Source organism: Pseudophryne corroboree, chromosome 2, assembly GCF_028390025.1.
Source record: "Pseudophryne corroboree isolate aPseCor3 chromosome 2, aPseCor3.hap2, whole genome shotgun sequence".
NCBI classification, from domain to species: Eukaryota; Metazoa; Chordata; class Amphibia; order Anura; family Myobatrachidae; genus Pseudophryne; species Pseudophryne corroboree.
Genome location: NC_086445.1, coordinates 520,762,980 through 520,778,462, shown reverse-complemented (window position 1 = coordinate 520,778,462; position 15,483 = coordinate 520,762,980). Strand labels below are relative to the sequence as shown.

Below are 15,483 nucleotides of genomic sequence, written 5' to 3'. Positions count from 1 at the left end.
GTGCGCATTGCGCCGCATACGCATGCGCAGAAGTGCCATTTTTTTGCCTCATCGCTGCACACCGAACGAATGCAGCTAGCGATCAACTCGGAATGACCCCCCCTAGTGTGGTATTTACTGTCAGCTTGGTCTCGTGAGATTACCACATCTCACAAGATCAGGCTAAGCACAGAGACTGCACCTGCAGCTAACAGCATCACTTATGCTGCCGGCTGCCTGCTGTGAAGACCTACAGAAGTAAGAAGAAATACAATTTGTATCAGCAAACAATGGGGGTAATTCCAAGTTGATCGCAGCAGGATTTTTGATAGCAATTGGGCAAAACCATGGCCCTCATTCCGAGTTGTTCGCTCGTTAGTGGTTTTCGCAACGGAGCGATTTGTCGCAAACTGCGCATGTGCAATGTTCGCAGTGCGTCTGCGCCAAGTAAATTTGCCAAAAAGTTAGGTATTTTACTCACGGCTTAATGAAGAAATTTCTTCGTTCTGGTGATCGGAGTGTGATTGACAGGAAGTGGGTGTTTCTGGGCGGAAACTGGCCGTTTTATGGGTGTGTGCGGAAAAACGCTGCCGTTTCTGGGAAAAACGCGGGAGTGGCTGGAGAAACGGGGGAGTGTCTGGGCAAATGCTGGGTGTGTTTGTGACGTCAAACCAGGAACGAAACTGACTGAACTGATCGCAGTGGCAGAGTAAGTCCCGAGCTACTCAGAAACTGCAAAGAAATTTCTATTCGCAATTATGCAAATCTTTCGTTTGCAATTCTGCAAAGCTAAGATTCACTCCCAGTAGGCGGCGGCTTAGCGTGTGCAATGCTGCTGAAAGCAGCTAGCGAGCGAACAACTCGGAATGAGGGCCCATGTGCACTGCAGGGGAGGCAGATATAACATGTGCAGAGAGAGTTAGATTTGGTAGGTTAATTTATTTCTGTGCAGGGTAAATACTGGCTGCTTTATTTTTACACTGCAAATTAGATTGCAGATTGAACACACCACACCCAAATCTAACTCTCTATGCACATGTTATATCTGCCTCCCCTGCAGTGCACATGGGGGGTCATTCCGAGTTGTTCGCTCGTTATTTTTTTCTCGCAACGGAGCGAATAGTCGCTAATGCGCATGCGCAATGTCCGCAGTGCGACTGCGCCAAGTAAATTTGCTATGCAGTTAGGTTTTTTACTCACGGCATTACGAGGTATTTTCTTCGTTCTGGTGATCGTAATGTGATTGACAGGAAGTGGGTGTTTCTGGGCGGAAACTGGCCGTTTTATGGGTGTGTGTGAAAAAACGCTACCGTTTCTGGGAAAAACGCGGGAGTGGCAGGAGAAACGGAGGAGTGTCTGGGCGAACGCTGGGTGTGTTTGTGACGTCAAACCAGGAACGACAAGCACTGAACTGGTCGCAGATGCCGAGTAAGTCTGGAGCTACTCAGAAACTGCTAAGAAGTGTCTATTCGCAATTCTGCTAATCTTTCGTTCGCAATTTTGATAAGCTAAGATTCACTCCCAGTAGACGGCGGCTTAGCGTGTGCAAAGCTGCTAAAAGCAGCTTGCGAGCGAACAACTCGGAATGACCCCCATGGTTTTGCCCAACTGCTAACAAAATTCCTGCTGCGATCAACTTGGAATTACCTCCAATAACTGAATCTGTAGTACATTTTGACACATAATTACAGATTATTAGCTGAATATGAGCGAAAAAATTGGTGGGGGATAAGGGGGGGGGGGCACTTCTGTATTAGCCTAGGGCAGCTGGAACCCTTATTCAGGCCTTGCCTCTCACCTGCACCCAGACAGGGAATGGCTGTCAGCATGCTGATTGGTGGATGGCTGGAGCTATCCACCAGAGTGCTGACAGCCATGCACTGTCTGAAAGCATGTGGAGAGATAGCGTGGGACCACAGGAGGGTCAAGTGGTGATTTTTTATTAACTTGGCTCCCATAAGTGGGTGTGTAGGGGTCCCAGTTCATTGCTTTGCCCAGGGCCTACAATGCTGTTAAGATGACCCTGTTGTGACTACTTAAGAAGTATTCCAGAATTATTTATCTGTATTATTGCATAAATTGTTGTAATTTTCCTGGGAAAATAATTATGTTATGGAGAGGATTTTTAAACATCAGTTAATGAATTCAGCCCACATTACTACAATAGTAAAGTCATTGGGAAGTTCAGGAGCACAGTTGTTTCCTTGGAGTAGAGAGAGAATACCTAAGTGACTTTTATAAAATTAGCAAACTTCAACTTACAATGATATCCATGTTTTTTTTATTTAAGAAGTATGTGAGAGCCCTCCATGCTTTCCTGTGCTGTCACAATGGGGGTCATTCCGAGTTGATCGCTCGCTGCTGATTTTCGCAGCGCAGCAATTAGGTATAAAAACAGCAAAACTGCGCATGCACGGGTATAAACAGCATCGTTGCTGTGCAATGCTTCTAGCGACTATTCCATTCGCACAGTTGATCGCAAGGAGATTGACAGGAAGAAGGCGTTTATGGGTGTCAACTGACCATTTTCTGGGAGTGGTAGGAAAAACGCAGGCGTGTCCAAGTGTTTGCAGGGCGGGTATCTGATGTCAATTCCGGGACCTCCGTCGCTAGAATCATCGCGCAGGATAAGTAACTACAGGGCTGGTCTTGTTTTGCACAAAGTGTTTTTGTACCGCTCGGCTGCACATGCAATCGCACACTTGCAGAGTGAAAATACACTCCCTTGTGGGCGGCAACTATGCTTTTGCACGGCTGCAAAAAGTAGCTAGCGAGCGATCAACTCAGAATGATGTGCTTGATGTTGTTGTTGTTATTATTATTATCCTTTATTTATAGGCGCCACAAGGGTTCCGCAGCGCCCAATTATAAAGTACATATGCACATAATCAAAACAGGAAAACAGTGACTGACAGTTGAAGACAATATCGGACAAGTACAGGGTAACTAAGCATAACTAAGCATCAGTAGATGACACTGAGATAAGTATCAAGGTGGCCGAGAACTGCAGGATTTGGGCAGTTGAGAATTATTAAAGTAAGTAGGGATAATCACATGAGGGAAGAGGGCCCTACTTGTGAGAGCTTACATTCTAAAGGATTATAATATGATTATAATATGATTTTCTGTTGCTTTCCTGGCAACTTATGAATTTCAAAGTATGTTATATTTAAAAACTGTCATATTTTTTTGTTCCCCTGTACTTGTGCAAAACCTGAATATACTTTATTTTAGTAGTTTTATTACATACCGCCCAACATTGCTGGACAGTGGAGCAGGACCCTACGTGCGTCGAAGGTGCTGCTTACCCGCTGCTTTCTTGTGATCCCACCAACTTCCCCTCCCCCACCACAGGACACTGCGTCCAACAGGTGAGACAGCAGGACAGTCCTACTAAAATGGGAGTGTCCTGCAGTTGGGAGGTGTGTGATACAGGAGGCCAGTGGTTGGGATGCAGACGATCACATGACCGACACTGACATCCTGACAATTAGAATGACAACAGGGGACGGGGTAATTATTTTGACCCCGCAGCTAATGCCATCTTCGGAACCTTGCACAGCAGTGGTCGTTGCACATGCGTGGTCAGCAGACCACACATTCTTCACGATAGAGGAGTGAAGAAACCACTGATACATTCCAAACACATCACAAGGATGGGATCCTTTCCACGAATAGCAGAGCCGTAACTAGAGTTTTTGTTGCCCTGTGCCATGAAGAGAATTGGCGCCCCCCCTCATTTTTCCAATAGGGACATAAGGCACATGCCTCGAAGGGAAGAGGCATGACAAAAGTGATCCCAGAGAAAACCCATGCTATGGTGCCCCTTCCCCCCCATATATATATATATATATATATATTTATGAAACACAACAGTACCCTTATCTTGCGCCCAAACATAAGCTGCACTATGGGAGAGATCCCTGTTGACAGACCTCAATTTAATACACAATAAGACACAATTCCCAAGCGCGCTATATTAGACGTATTTATGGAGATTCTTCCAAGGAAACCCACATGAGTATGTAGTATTCTGGAGAATAGTAATAACTGGGGACCTGTAACAGATAAGCCCTCACCAAATAGTCACCCAAACAAGAGGCCAAAGGCCAATTAGTAAAATATATTGGTTTAATGTCACAAATTTGAACAGACAGATGTTATAAATAATTAATTTGCACAATATTTGCATATAAAATTATATATAATATTGTATAAAATACAATAAGACAAAGCCACAAAGACAAGTCCAGTATTTTCAATGTGTGATGTAAATTTTAGATACTCCCTCACCTTTTTCAAGGTGTGAGCTCAAGAAGGGTGTATCCTCACAAACTGGATTGATAACTTTTGACTGACAGACCCAACGCATTTCATCTTAACGACTTCATCAGGGGTAACTATACGTAAATGAAACCTATTTGAAGCTAATAAACTTTGTATATGAGGAACCAAACCTTAGGAATAAAAGTTCATAGCTTGTAAAGCTCCTAATGGGAATTTAAAATTGTAGCTCTTCTAGAGAGTATTGACAACCATGAGCCAGTGTTAAATTACGACCACCTGAGTATAGTACTCGACTCCTATAACCATAGAAATTTTGATTCAAGCTTAAATACGGAAATAAATGTGTCAAGTTAGTATAGCTGGTTTAACAGACATAAGCACTGAAACTTCCTCTATAAAGGTCACAAAAAGATCCCTAGTAAGTACAGCAGCAACCTTATGTGTGGAAGTAGCAGAATCATTCTGCTTTTAGGAGTCGAGTACTATACTCAGGTGGTCGTAATTTAACACTGGCTCATGGTTGTCAATACTCTCTAGAAGAGCTACAATTTTAAATTCCCATTAGAAGCTTTACCAGCGATAAACTTTTATTCCTAAGGTTTGATTCCTCATATACAAAGTTTATTCGCTTCAAATAGGTTTCATTTACGTATTGTTACTCCTGATGAAGTCGTTTAGACGAAATGCATTGGGTCTGTCAGTCAAAAGCTATCAATCCAGTTTGTGAGGATACTGTACTCCCTTCTTGAGCTCACACCTTGAAAAAAGTGAGGGAGTATCTAATTTACACCACACATTGAACATACTGGACTTGTCTTTTTGGATTTGTTTGTCTTATTGTATTTTATACAATTTTATATAATTTTATATGCAAATATTGTGCAAATGAATTATTTATAACATCTGTCTGTTCAAATTTGTGACATTAAACCAATATATTTTACTAATTGGCCTTTGGCCTCTTGTTTGGGTGACTATTTGGTGAGGGCTTATCTGTGACAGGTCCCCAGTTATTACTATTCTCCAGAATACTACATACTCATGTGGGTTTCCTTGGAAGAATCTCCGTAAATACGTCTCATATAGCGCGCTTGGGAATTGTGTCTTATAATATATATATATATATATATATATACTTGCTGATCTACTCATTCTTCACACGGGAGTTTCTGATTTTCACAGTTGTAAATATAAATTATAAATGAGTGTTAAAAAATTGGTAAATCTGTGGAGCTGTAAATTTGAGACGTCTTAATGTAAGTACGTATTGATCCATGGTTCGTGGCATTACCCGAGGAGCACCCATAGCAGATACAGTAAAAAGTGACAGGAGATACTGGCCTTCAAAAAGGAGGGAAGCTGCAAGTGAAAGTAATTAGATAATTCGTAAGTAACAAGTGCTGCCAACAGCACCCCCTAGCCTACAGCGCTATGTGTGGAGCACTCTCTGCACACACCTAGTTACGGCCCTGGCAAATAATGGCAATAAGAAATTACAATTATCAGTCTGAAACCCAAACACATGCCCTTTAATATGAAAGCATTAAGTGCATTTTTAAACTAGACCAGTCAATTTGGAAAATACTTTCACAGGCTGACTCTAATGATATGTGCAGCGCATATTATGTTAAAGTAAAACTCTAGCACAGTATAGAGGAAAAGTAAATTACTGGCATGGATGCTTGATAAAGTTCTGTTTTACACACAGCTCCGAAAGACCCTATTTAGCAGCTCTGCCCAGATTCCAGTGATAAGGCTAATTTATTAAACCCACTCATTGTTGCAGTTTAATAGTGTGATATATACTATATATTTTATAATTTTTCTATATTGAGAACTTTCATCCAGGTGATCAACTCAAGTGTATAAAAATAAATATCACAGTAATATTACAAGATCACAGTTGCTTCTTACATTTTATTTAGATTGGGTTAATTTTAGTTTAGTTCATTAGAAAGATGAACTGAGGTTTGTGTTGTCAATATAACTCATAACAATACAGACAAAGGAGAGAAAATGTCCTTATATACATAATTTTTGGAATGGACTTAACAGTTCTTAAACTATAATTCACTATAAGCACTTAATTCTTAGTGTCCTTTGCATACAATTTTTCCCAAATCATGTAACAATACAAGAAGTATCCTGCATATATAACCAGCAGTATCTCTTTGTATATCAACAATTCACGATATTGCATCATGTCTCATTCAGAAAAGTATGCAGTGTATGGAGTCACTTGTTTTTCATTGTACATCGCAGCAGGGATAATTATTTTTTACATGATTATCCCCACTATGTACACAGGGGCGTTTTAACAGAGAAGAGGGCCCGTGTCCAGACTCTGGGTGGGCCTCCTCATCTCCACAGAGCAGCAGGCTCTGGTAATGTGCTGTAGTCTCTGTGCAATCGCAGGTCTCCGGAAACATGGCTCCCGCCATGGTCTGGAGACTAATTATCTGCTGCGCACGCGCAGTGGCCATTTTGCACCCATGATAGAAACTCCTATGCAAGGACATGAGTAGCGATAACCTCTCTCCCTGCAAGCTACATCCCGTGGATAGCGAAAGAGTCACAGTGAGGAACCAGTCCCAGAGTGAGTAACAGGAAGAGGCCATATGGGGGAGGTAACAGGGTGCCTGAAAAAACGTAGGTGTGTTGTGACCATTTTTGGGGCTTATCACAGAGTGTGACTGCGATCGATCTCGTACACATAAAACATAGCGCCACAATTGCAGCTCGTGCGGCCATTCTGCATGGGCATTTAGACACTTAGGGAGTCACTGTTCCTCGCATCTGTGTCACTGTTCACTTGTGGACGGCTGCTACACTTGTGATGCCTCGCTGTTCTGTCACTGAAAAGATTGCGGCTGCATCAGCATTGCGACCGCATCTGAAACAGGGCCCATGTCAGTTTCTGGAGGCTGTGGGAGATGGATTGTAATAATATGCCTCCAAAGACATAAAGCAGTTTATGTCATTTAAGGATGGTGTAAACCAATAGCACCAAATTCCAAGGAGTATGGTACACTGAGGTCAGACTGCAGATGCCATTGACAATTGCTGCGTTAGTTTGCCTTTTGCAGATATCTATGATCATCTACTCTGACATGCACAGGGCTAGTCTGCCCCCCGCATGTCAGGCACTAGCCCCCCCGCACAGGTGCAAAATGCTTTTGCGGGGATGCTTTTGCACCTGGCGAGAAGCTCCCTGCCTGCGCGCTGGCAGGCTGCTACCCACTGCGTCCCGGGCTTCATCGGCTGCGTGTGACATCATACAGCTGATGCAGCTCGCCCCCAACGCCTGCATTGTCCGGACCGCACCCAGCCAACGCCCCCTCCCACCCCATGACCGCCTCTTCCTGTCAATCAGGCAGAGGCAATCGCAGCCCAGAGATGCTGTTAGCATCTAACTGGGCGCCCAGGGTGCGCACGCGGGCGCACTCCACATAGGGAATCAGGCTGCGATCGCTGCCGCTGCAGTGTTCCAGTCTGAATTAGGCCCATTATACACATATGTATATCAAATATATGTTGAGAATGTTTTATTTGCAATCTGTGATTTGAATATATTAAATTCAGAAACACAATTTGCTACTTATGTGCAAGACACTGTTTTACAATGTTCCATAGAAAGAGCCATACTGTCATATAGCGTATATGATTTAGAATGCAGGTGCAGACACAGGATTTGTCGATGGTGATTTCTAAGTAGTTCATTTTGAAAAAGTTATATAATAGGATTGACACTCGCAGTATACTTTCTGTTAAATTATATTGATTATCCAATATGGTAAATATCAATTCTCATATATTCTCATTATTTTCTAAGAGTGACTGCAATTTATTTTAACACAGGGGTAAATTTACTAAGGTGGGTTTTTTTTTTTAGAACTGGTGATATTGCCCATAGCAACCAATCAGATTCTATCTTTTATCTTCTAGAAGCAGCTAGATAAATGTTAAGTAGAATATGATTGGTTGCTATGGTCAACATTACCAGTTCTAAAAAAAAACCTCCCACTTTAGTAAATTTACCCCAATGACTGTGTGGCGAGAGTGTGTGCCCGCTCTTCCGGGTCCAGCTTTATTGCACACAGTTACAGGATATGGCAGCAGCTCCGCTGGCCAGGATTCCCGTGCCGTGCTCCGGCCTCTTCTAGTGGGGTGTGATGGCCACATGGTACTTGCTGTTTGGTGTTCGGGTCTGAGGAATTACACATGAGGAGCAGTGTAAATTGCTTCTTTTTGGATATTATTATTTATTATCTTCTAGAAGCAGCTAGATAAATGTTAAGTAGAATCTGATTGGTTGCTATGAGCAACATCACCTGTTCTAAAAGAACTCCCACCTTAGTAAATTTGCCCCATATTTTCTATTTTCTTACTGTACATTACACTACGTTTAAGGTAACTGAATTTTGTCAGCTTCCACTACTTGCTGGAATGGCAATTGCTCCAGCCATGTGTGTCAGGATGCCAGTGCAGGCCTCTGCTGACAGTAGCGGATTTACCGCTATGTTACCAAAGTGGCTGCTTATAGCACGATAGGACCTAGTGGACCCACTGACAGGGCTGATGGCGTCGGAGGAGCGGATGGGGTTTGTGCATGCAAAGTCTATCCTATAGAATAGCTAATAGTACCAGTAAGACCACCACAAAATGGTCACTGACTAATTGGAGCCAATAAGCAAAAAATATGTTACAGCGCATGAGGGTCCAATTTTAAAACAATTGATTAAAATAGATACTTGTACACATTAATACTAAAAAAGACTACCAGACGGTTTAGTTAGCATGGATTATACAATTTGTATTTTTCACACAAAACAAAACAATAAATATTAAGGATATATTCTACTTCAAAGATATATGTTGCAATATAGCAAGAAATTTCTCTCAGTCCGGATACTTAGTAGCACAGTATAAGCTGTAGAAATTGATGCAGTTGCCAATGTATCCAAAAGTTTCAATTAGCTGAACAGCCACGTGATAAAAAAAAGCTTTCCTATATAAAGTGCCTTAATTAAATCAGTGCTGTATTTTCTGCTCTGCCAACAGCAAGTTCCGTTTTTGAAATATAAATTTGTAGCTTCCAAATGACAGTGAACTGTCTATATTAATAAATAGAGTCCACACACATAGTCTGGCCGGACAGTGGGAAAATTAAACAATGCTCTCACCACTTCTTCCGTATTTCTCTAATTAGAGATAGACCTCCCCGGCTGCTGGTGCTAATCCATTTGATGCAGACATCTTTTGAAGGTGAGTATCGGGTAGCAAGGTGACGCAAGCTGTTCTTGGCACACAGCTCGTGATCCGTTCAGCCAAATGATATACAACAAATGTCCCGTGTTACATTCAATCGGACAGTAGTCAGCTATTATTTCAACACTTAATACGTTTCTCCGCCTCCGTAGGGTGTCAGCGGCTTCCGGTGACTTCCAGTGGCTTTTTATTATTATTCTATTAAATTGGGTAAATCTACTGTGCCTCTATGGCCCAGTCTGACATTGGTCCCCCTATCATGTACATTATAATGCTACTGAGTCTATAAAAAAAAGGATGATATAATAATAATAATAATAATAATAATAATAATAATACAATAATAATAATAATAATTATACTATGATTACTATTAGTACTGCTACTGATTATGCTACTACTACTACTACTACTACTAATAATAATAATAATAATAATAATAATAATTCAAAGGATACATTAATTTACTTTTAAAAATAAACACTGTAACTCACATTCTTTTGTACTGTTAATTCATCAGAAGAGTTAGTGTACTATTATTTGCTTCTCATTGTCCCATTATGAACATTGGAATTTATTTTTCAAAACAACAAATATTTTCAACATAATACTGTATGGACGTGAATCATGCTGCATAATGAAAGTTGAAAATTACCAAATGAGAAGCTATTGTTGCCTACAGTTCTAGTGCCCAAGCAGAGCCTGATATTAAGCAGCAGAACCCAGGGGCGTTTTAAGAGAGGAGGAGGCCTGTGTTCAGCCTCCTCCGTCGGGCCCCCTCCTCTCTGCCCAGAGCGCCGTAGAGTCTGAGCACTAGAGGGCTCAGACTCTACTGCGCATGCGCAGATCTCCGGGAAAATGGCGCGGTGGCCATTTTCCCTGAGATCTCTCTACTGCGCATGCGCAGAACGCTGTGAAACTGGCTGCTGGGCCATTTTCACTGTGTTCTAGCGGCGCTGCGGATGCTGGTGCTGGACTTCAGAGGGGTAAGTATTTTACAAATGGGTGCGGTGGGGGCCCCCTCTGGACTCAGGGGCCCATGTGCACCACACACACTGCACCCATTATAGAAACGACAGTGGCAGAACCCCTATTAATGCTCTGGGTGGGAGACCTAGAACTGTAGGCATCTTGCACTATCAGACAGCAACCAGCAGGAGGCGCTGTTGTCTATGGCTTGTCAACCTGTCATTTTTCCATCCGCTGACTACACTCCTTGGCTTGAGGGTGGGAGTTGGAGGCCGCTACATTTTACATCACCTCAGTGCCCATCTTCCATATAATCATCTTTCCAAAAAGACTGGGGCAGATGTACTAAGCCCTGCAGAGTAATAAAGTGGAGACAGGGGCAGATTTAGTGGTGAGGGTGCCCCGAGGCACAACTGTAACGGACGTCTGATTAATTTTATTATTTCTATTGATTTAGAATTATTATTCTGTTAATTTAACAGAATAATAATAAAAAGTCACTGACAATTTTTATTTATTTATTATGTATGCATATTTATTAAGTAGGACAGCTTATAGGGGCAGTATGTGCATATCCTACCCATTTACACCCCACTCAAGATGGCATATGTACAGTGGCAATATTTTGCAGTTATTGGTACTTTTTGGGCTGACAGTACCAACACAAGCATCCAAGTGCCACCCCTAGGCACGTGCCGCCCCTAGGCACGTGCCTTACATGACTAATGGGAAATTTGCCACTGGTGGAGGGTATTTGGCATACACTGACTGGTGGAGGGGTAGATTGTTTGAGGAAGAGGGGGTCAAAATTGGTGTCTTGCTTTGGGCCCCAGAAGGTTTAAATCCGCTTCTGTCTGCTGACACTTGCTGACACATTTCTCACCTTAATGGGCTCTACCAGCTGAGCTCAGCACTTCCCTGCATCCTCCTGAAGACTAACCCCATAGAAACACTCCCATAGTGATACTGTCCCCCACATAAATCAGGAAATGATACATGGTATAAGGGAAAGCGGCACTTTGGTGTGCCCATCAGGTAATTCAGTGTAAGGGTTTCTGGGCAACGGGAAACCTCCCCTAAGTGAATGCCCACAATTACTAGTTTTAGATACGCATCGAAATTTGCTAAGCATTAATTTGTCAGAACTACAGAACTTGTCATTTTGAATTGAGGATATTATACTGATAGATACTACTTTTGTATTTTAGCCTAATTTGGGAAAATATTATACAGTATGCACAACTGGATACTATAAATAATTTTTAATGAATTACCTATGTGCATACAAATTAAGTACTTCAACAGAATCATTGCTTTTGGACTGTTAAGTGTGCTTTACACTGAATGAGCCAGAAGAAGTGCAATGAATTTATTCATGTAAGGAAATGTTTGCCATACCCTCTTTTTAATGGACTATCTCAAAATAAACCCATTCAGTTATTTGGTAAAGCAATTAATAAAGGACAACATCAATAATAAATTACAGATCTCTTTTTTAGTTTTTTTTATTGGGGGTTTTATTTATTTTTAAACATTGGAGTTGGAGGCAGAGAAGTAGATGCAGAACCTAGCTTGATGTGCAGCTGCACACATATCATATTAATATAGGGGGAACACCTCCCTATGGGGATCCGGTCAGGATCCCGGCAGTCAAAATATTGATGCCGGATTCCCGATATTTCTTAAAATGTCAGCACCAGCATCCCAACTACGATCAAAGTCCCGGCACCGGAATCCCGACCGCCAGGATATGGAACGAGCATTTGCCGTGCCATCAGACAGGTAAGCCGGGGGAGTTAGGGTTCGGCTGCGGGGATAGGCTGGCCACCGGCATATCAATCACAACTTTGATGTCACTCCATTGCACATGAACAGAAACAAATGAGATTACCTAATATGAATGGCCATTATTATACAGATGAAACCTCCCTAGAACATGGTTGATACAAGATAAGAACATTTTTTAGATTCCCTGTTGAAGAAAAAATAAAACAGAGCAAGAAAACAGGACCATGGTTTAGTACAGGACTAATTAACTTTCCACTTTGTCTGCACTAGACACAAACACATGCATTTACTCGGATTCAGTATGATATCTCGGCTGACTAAATGCCGGCTGTCAGGATCACGCCAGCCATAATAGCGACAGAAAGGCCCTCACGAGCTTGCTGCGATTGCCACGCTGCATGGACCCACCATCCGAGTGGGAATATCGGGGAGCGGTCGGTATTCCGACCACCGGCATTTACTGGTATATTAACTACATCCCTTTTACACATACTGTATCAAAATAAACTACAGAGAATTTTCACAATATTTACCAATCTCCTGGGTCAAAACTTAAGGGCCCTACACACTTGCAGATGTGTGCGGCCGATACGAACTATCTCGTTCAGTAATGAACGATAAATTGTTCTTATTGCTCAGTCTGTATGCACCAACGATGAACGATGTGCGTCACCGTGGTCATTCATCATTGGTTTTCCCTCGTTCTGCATAGCTAGCCAATTTGGATGATGGTCGTTAATCGTTGAAATTGACCATCATCCAAACCGGAAACATCGGCAAGTGTGTAAGGTCCATTTAACTGCAGAATTACACAGATATAGCAGATATGGGTGATTTTCAGAATATAAGAGTAAAGTCCCAAATAAGAAAGGTTGTGTGTACCAGTGTAATGTGTTAATATTAATGGAATTAAAGGGGCAAATTTATGAATAAAGAAGCCCAGGTGTTCAAAAAATGTGCTGTAGACTTTTCTTTCATTTTGAAATGTGTACTACAAAGAACAACCTTATTAGTTGCTGTGTATCTCAGCACCTCTTCCCCAGTTACCTGTGCTCTCCTCCACTGTGCGTCAGCATTCATAACTGGCCCCATTCTGACAGAGAGAAATCATTCAAGAAATATATTTTGTGCATTTTCTGTTACAACACTGTAGTGCCATTTCTAACAGTAGTAATATGCTATCCATTTAATCAGTTTTATCCATTCAATGTTATGTTTGCTTTAGTGTTTCAAGAAATGATGTGTCTTTTGTCTCTTCCATTTCCAGCATTTCAAGATGTCAGCGCTATGATTGTCGTTGGATTTGGCTTCCTGTTTACATTCTTAAAAAAGTTTGGTTTTAGTGGAGTCGCTTTTAACCTTCTGATCACGGTAGTTGGACTGCAATGGGCCATCATTTTGGACTCTTTCCTATTTAATAAATCAACAGATATTCCAGTAGTTGGCATGACAAGGTATGCAGTAATTATACCTCTCCTCTCAAGGGGCCTAGGGTCTAATTTAGCAAGGATTGCAAATCATACTTGCCTACCCTCCCGGAATGGCCGGGAGGCTCCCGAAAATTGTGTGACCCTCCCGTCCCCTCAGAAAGGTGGGCAAGCCTCCCACTTTCCCTGCAGCCCCTCCATGACCCTCCTCGGCCGCCCGCAGCAGAGAACAAGTGGGCGGTCCGAGGGGGTCCGATGACGCGATTTGCGCTGTATTGCGTCATCGTAGCTCCGCCCCCACTATACAGCACCTCTTTTCTCAGCACTGCACAGCGGGGGGGCGGAGTCACGATGACGCAACCCTGATGCCGCACCCCCGGACGGTCCACTTCCCTGTCAGCCACGCCCCCGGACCGCCCGTCTTTCTGCTGGCCACGGCCCCATGCATCTACAACGCTGCTTCCTCCCGGGGGTGGGGGCAGCAAAGTAGGTAATTACGTTGCAAATTCTGCTAATTAGCAGAATTTGCCTTTTATTAGCATGCTGGGGACCGCCCATCACAGGGCAAGGCCGCCCAGCATGCTGACCACCGCCTCCCCCCCTTCAACAAGCAGAAATTGTGATTGCATCGCAATTTCTGCTTATTACCAGAAATTAAGGATGCCTCCTGCTGGCGCAGCTTGGCTGCGCCCGCAGGAGGCCAACCGCAATGTTCCCGATCGCAGCAGCTGCATGTGATGTCAGCAGCTGCGGCGATCACACCCCCGCCACGCACCATCCCGTTTGCCGGGCTCCGCCCCCGCAACGCTCCCACTCCTCCCTGGAAACGGAGCGTTGTCCGAACCCGCCCGGTGACCCAGGCAGAGCTGATTGCATTTTCTGCGCCCCCGCAGAAACAGTGCCGACGACAGGGGGGGAGGGGTCAAAAGGTACACCTGTACTGGGCCCAAAGGATCAGAGGGACCCCAAGGATATGCAGCTTAGTCCAGAAGGGATGTAAGCCATCTTGTCCAAGTAAGGCAGCGAGCTGTAGGCGATGTGGGTGCAGTCTCAGAGTGACAGGAGCCTCTCACACACAGTGACTGTGTGGTACAAGTGTGCATCCACTCTATCAAGTCCAGCTCTGTTGCAGGCATTTCCGGGACATGGCAGAAGCTCTGCTGCCGGGACTCCTGTGCCTTGGGCCGGCCTCTTCTGGTGCGGTATGAACGCCGTATGGTACCTGCTATGCGGTGTGAGGACCTGGATACTGGGGAGTGCAGCGCAGGTGTGGCTTGGTGAGGGGATACAGGGCTTTGGGATGGGGTGGGGAAGTTGTGAATGCAGCATCGAGTAATTGAGAGAGACAGACTTTGGGATGTGTGGGAGGAAGGAGAGAGGGAGACAGACTGTGGTGTGTATGGGGGATGAAGTAGAGCTATACATATTTATATATGTGTATAAATAAGTTTCTTATATAGCACAGCAAATTTAGAATTCACTATACATATATATGCCCTGACAAAAATGCTGCTGCATTGAAATGTTGGCTGAAAGTGGCTGTCATTGTGTGTTTTATTCCTGAGTGCTTCTGTTGAAACTTGTTTATTTATACTGTGTATAGAGTATTTAAAATCTAAGGGGGCTCCAGAGATATCACTGTACTGGGCCCCAAGATTTCTGTTGCCAGCCCTGGTTGCAATTACCTCTCTATCTGTCCCTACATCCCTGCTGTCTCTCTGTCTGTCCCTACATCCCTGCTGCCTCTCTATCTGTCCCTATGTAC

At 43.4% G+C, this 15,483-nt stretch overlaps 1 protein-coding gene across 3 annotated transcripts in view; it reads left to right on the top strand.

The window, feature by feature from the left end:
• The window catches only part of RHCE (Rh blood group CcEe antigens), a 157,803-nt gene that overhangs the window by 81,683 nt on the left and 60,637 nt on the right, over positions 1–15,483 (top strand). For all 3 annotated transcript variants that reach the window (XM_063954166.1, XM_063954168.1, XM_063954167.1), the window contains exon 3: positions 13,559–13,745. In XM_063954166.1, the coding sequence (XP_063810236.1) occupies positions 13,559–13,745 (187 nt within the window). The remainder of the gene's footprint in view (positions 1–13,558; positions 13,746–15,483) is intronic.